General features: G+C 34.3%; 2 protein-coding genes across 2 annotated transcripts; both read left to right on the forward strand.

The window, feature by feature from the left end:
* Nucleotides 1-445: 445 nt before the first annotated feature.
* LOC110035930 (E3 ubiquitin-protein ligase ATL4-like) lies at nucleotides 446-946 on the forward strand. The gene has a single exon (XM_020740267.1). The coding sequence runs from the start codon at nucleotides 446-448 to the stop codon at nucleotides 944-946; it is 501 nt and encodes a 166-aa protein (XP_020595926.1).
* An 898-nt stretch (nucleotides 947-1,844) lies between these two features.
* On the forward strand, nucleotides 1,845-2,345 carry LOC110035931 (E3 ubiquitin-protein ligase ATL4-like). The gene has a single exon (XM_020740268.1). It carries the CDS (start codon nucleotides 1,845-1,847, stop codon nucleotides 2,343-2,345), a length of 501 nt encoding a protein of 166 aa, XP_020595927.1.
* Nucleotides 2,346-5,226: the final 2,881 nt, after the last annotated feature.

Consider the following 5,226-nt stretch of genomic DNA (forward strand, 5'->3'; position numbering starts at 1 on the left):
ATATATATATATATACCATTCTATAATAATGTGCAGTAGTATAACACGCGTTCAAATAAGAAAATGCTCGATGAGATTTAAAAAAACTTTGGTATAATTTTAGTGAACAAACAACCCAAAAATTCCTTACCGAAGCCGCCGAGAAAGTTACACGGGTCAGCTTCGAACGAAACCGAGCTACCTGTCATTTGCCACACTTCCGTAGCCGTTTTCATTAATAATCTACCATTTGTCAATAATAAAATAACTTCTATTTAAAAAATGTTATCTATAATTAGACGAATTTCTCCTTCTATTCGGGGCAGCTGCAGAGAAGGTCTAAAGTGGTTGAACATTGACCAAACATGAAGCCGTCCATCCTATGTCTTCCTTCCCTTCGGTCTCCTATATAAGGTTTCATAGCCTTTAATAGCTGGAGAAACAAGCTTTTCTTCTTCATCCAAGAATGATGCCAAGATCAGTCATCACCTTCCTATACCTCCTCGACCTCATCCAGTACACCATATTCTTCCTCCTTTATCGTATCGGCCTCAACCCATCCTTTGAAACAGAGCCGACACCTTGGGACAACGAGGAGTTCTTATTCATGTCTGTTGGCATTTCCATGCCAACAACAACATCTACTGCACAGACCTTGAAGAATAATTTGCCTGTTATCGATTACAAGAGCTTTCTCGAGAGAAAAAGAAAATCTCCCATGGCTGAGGCAACGCCAGATTGTGCCATTTGCCTTCAGTTCATAGAGCCTATGGACCATGTTCGTGAGCTAGGCAATTGTTGCCATGAATTCCACATGGATTGCATGGACCGGTGGTTGGACCTAGGCCGATTCAATTGTCCTCTTTGTAGATCAGCGGTGCTTCCATCTGAGGCCATAATCTGCAAGGGACCTTTTTCGGTTTTGAAAGTTCTAATTGGGAATGATTGGGTGGCTAGAGGTTGTTGACACTTCAACAGTTGATGATCAGTGGATTAATTTGTTACAATTGAATTTATTTTTTGTAGTTATTTTTTTAATTTTTTATCAAAGAAATGATTTTTTGTTGAATAATGATTATTTTATTATTTAGTACAAATGAATTTATTATATGTGGTTATTTTTTTTTTTTAATTTATTTTATAAAAAAATTATTTTCAGTTGAATAATTATCCAAAAAAATGACAACGATATGTAATTTGTATGTAAAGTTTTATAAATAATGAACTAGATGAAGATATTTGTTTAAATATAAATATGATTATAATAATTATTAATAAAGATTTTTTCTTAAAATAATTCACATTTTTAAATAAATAAAGATAATTAAATTATCTTCTATTTTATTAAATTTTTGTTTTATGTTAAAACATTTGTCTTATCAATGAGTATAAAATTTTGTAACAACTAATAATATAATTTATATTTGAAAAGAGCTTAAATGTCATTCTATCAGTTAAATGCACATTAATTTAATTTTCGGCTTTAATTGGCGACCAACAACTTTACGTGGGTCGGAAAATTTGAACAATTATTTGACGGTGTAGCGACACTATAGATATCAAATCATTTTTGACGGTTTTGCAGCCAAACAAAACTTAGTTTCGTCGTGAAATACTTTTTTGATGGACTATGGGATTTGATCGATGGTTAATTTCTTCGGTTCATTATGGCTACTCGAAAACGTTCTCTATAATTAAACGAATTTCTCCTTCCATTCCCAGCAGCTGCAGAGAAAGTCAGGAGTGGGTGAACATTGACCAAACATGAAGCCGTCTCTCCTGTCTTCTTTCCCCTCGGTCACCTATATACGGTTTGATAGCCATTAATATCTGGAGAAACAAGCCTTCTTCTTCATCCTAGAATGATGCCAAGATCAGTCATCATCTTCCTATACCTCCTCGACCTCATCCAGTACACCATATTCTTCCTCCTTTATCGTATCGGCCTCAACCCATCCTTTGAAACAGAGCCGACACCTTGGGACGACGAGGAGTTCTTATTCATGTCTGTTGGCATTTCCATGCCAACAACAACATCTACTGCACAGACCTTGAAGAATAATTTGCCTGTTATCGATTACAAGAGCTTTCTCGAGAGAAAAAGAAAATCTCCCATGGCTGAGGCAACGCCAGATTGTGCCATTTGCCTTCAGTTCATAGAGCCTATGGACCATGTTCGTGAGCTAGGCAATTGTTGCCATGAATTCCACATGGATTGCATGGACCGGTGGTTGGACCTAGGCCGATTCAATTGTCCTCTTTGTAGATCAGCGGTGCTTCCATCTGAGGCCATAATCTGCAAGGGACCTTTTTCGGTTTTGAAAGTTCTTCTAATTGGGAATGATTCGGTGGCTAGAGGTTGTTGACACTTCAACAATTGATGATCAGTGGATTAATTTGTTACAATTGAATTTATTTTTTGTAGTTATTTTTTTAATTTTTTATCAAAGAAATGATTTTTGTTGAATAATGATTATTTTATTATTTAGTACAAATGAATTTATTATATGTGGTTATTTTTTTTTTTTAATTTATTTTATAAAAAAATTATTTTCAGTTGAATAATTATCCAAAAAAATGACAACGATATGTAATTTGTATGTAAAGTTTTATAAATAATGAACTAGATGAAGATATTTGTTTAAATATAAATATGATTATAATAATTATTAATAAAGATTTTTTCTTAAAATAATTCACATTTTTAAATAAATAAAGATAATTAAATTATCTTCTATTTTATTAAATTTTTGTTTTATGTTAAAACATTTGTTTTATCCATGAGTTTAAAATTTTGTAAAAACTAGTAATATAATTTATATTTGAAAAAAGCTTAAATGTCTTTCTATCAGTTAAATGCACATTAATTTAATTTTGGCCTTTAACTGGCGACCAAAGACTTCCCGTGAGTCCGGTTTTGACGGTTTTACAGCCAAACAAAACTTAGTTTCGTCGTAAAATACTTTTTTGATGGACTATGAGATTTGATCGATGGTTAATTTCTTCGGTTCATTATGATGGTCCAATATCGTCGGAAATTAGAAACTCGGTTTAACGACAAACTTAAGTTTACGGAATCTGGATAAAAAGTCAAAAACAAAAATAAAAGTAGTGGGGGGAAAGAGGGTCACCTTGTTCAATACCTCTAGTAGAATGAAAGTATCCATATGTCTTCACAGTAAGTAACAATGAGGGAGAGTTATTATTGAGTCATCTCATAATTAAGTTGGTTAATTAATGTTGAAACCTCTGGCCAACAGAACCTCTTCAACGAAGCCCTAAAAGATCGTGTCATAGGCTTTCTTGTTTTCTAGCTTGAAGATGACATTACCCGCACTGCAACTTTTGTCCATGTCAAGGAACATTTCTTGTGCTAGCAAGATATTATCTACAATGCTTCTACATTTGATGAAGGTTGTTTGGCTTGGGTTGATCAGCTGATTCAAATGAGGCTGAAGTCCGAACACAATCACTTTGCTGATAATCATAGTGATCACATTAGTAAAGCTAATTGGTCTAAAGAAGTGATCCTGATTCTCTTTATATATATAAATGCGATGTATGCGATTATATGCTTAATTATAATTCTTACTTTGCAATGGTGCCAAGAACTTATTTTTAAGAAAAAGCTAGGTAAGATCTTGACTTCAAAGCAAATAAGAATATAGTTATAATATTTAATATGGGATACTACGCAAGTAAACATATCATTATCAAGTAAAATAAAACTTTTTTATTAAGCCTCGAATTTTAAACTCACAGGAAAAACACAGTATGCACTTTCTAAAACAAAAGAAATTAGATAACAAAATTTTACTTAGCAAAATATTCTTACTTAAACTCTAGATACTAAAATAGGAATGAAAGTTCGATTCTTTTTATAATATTTGATGGTTGAAAATTGTTTACCTCACTTTTGCTTGAGGTTTAGTCTTTCGTCTTTAGTAGAATAGGGTCTAGCCATAGGACTTTCATATTGACTATAGTTAGAGGACTAGTAAAGGAACCGTCACCATAAGAAACTTTAAACTCTTCTTTGTTCAGTTTGAAGTTTCACATATTAGTCCTAACCTCTAACATTTAGTAGGTGGGGCCAGTATGGGGGAGCTCAAAGGAAGTCCCCATAGGATTATTTGGCCTTAGGGTGGACCTTGAGTGGTGTGGTCTTGGTCAGTCTTGCACGCACACACACTTGATATCCCCCACATACACTCACAACTTCAGGCTTTAGTCAAATATTCTTAGTTGATCCTTTAGCTTTTTGGGAAACCCATGTAGATGGTCCCTTACCCCACTAGCCCTAGGCTAGGCTTTAGCTGAGAGCAGTAAATGGTGGACCCAAAGTAGGGAATCCTATTTGCCATGGCTCAAGTAGGGTGGTTGTGTGATTCATAACCCCAATCCTACTAAAATACCCAATTTAGCCTTTTGCCCCCAAAATCTAACCAATTTATCACACTACCCTTGAAACCCCAATTTCCACCAAAATTCTCAAAATTACCCAAAATTCCAAACATTATTCAAAAAATATTTCAAACCATTTGAAACTACCCAAATTGTCCAAAACACAAAAAAATTTTCAAAATTGCCAAAATACCCATGGTGACCCAAATTGTCCTAAAGCCTTCCATATCATTTCAAATTTCCCCAAAACCAATTTTGACCACACCATTAAGCCTAATTTGAGCAATTTGACCTATTTTGACCAAAAGCCCCAATATGCTCTCAAAGGCCCAATTACCCTAATTCACCTCTAATATCCACCAACTTGATCCCAATATTCCTCAATTTCAACTCTAAACTCAAATTCAGCATGCCTAAGATTAATTGAAATCAAATCCAAGCCCAATCAAACCCAATTTCAAGTCCAATTTCAATCTCAATCCTAAAATCCCCAATTTGACCCAGAGTCAAAACTTCACCAAATTAAACCCCCAAACTTATCCAATTGCCTCAATTTTGAGTCCTAAACCCTTTACAACACTTCTCTACATCAAATTGAACCTTCAATTGGCCTTGGTAAAGCTTCAATTTCTCTTAAATTCAACTTAGACCAAAAACCCCAATTTTGCCTTAAATTAGCCATGTCCCTAAATTCCACCAAATTGAATGCCATAACACCAAAATTTCCACTCAACTGAAATTCAAAGCACTTCATGACAATCATTTGCACCAAGTTGCTTAATCTATTGAACCTAATCCAAGCTTAAGCCCGACCTAGCCAAATTGGTCAGCCCAAGACCACTA

The sequence above is a fragment of the Phalaenopsis equestris genome, unplaced genomic scaffold (genome assembly GCF_001263595.1).
Source record: "Phalaenopsis equestris unplaced genomic scaffold, ASM126359v1 Scaffold200742, whole genome shotgun sequence".
In the NCBI taxonomy this organism is placed as follows: Eukaryota; Viridiplantae; Streptophyta; class Magnoliopsida; order Asparagales; family Orchidaceae; genus Phalaenopsis; species Phalaenopsis equestris.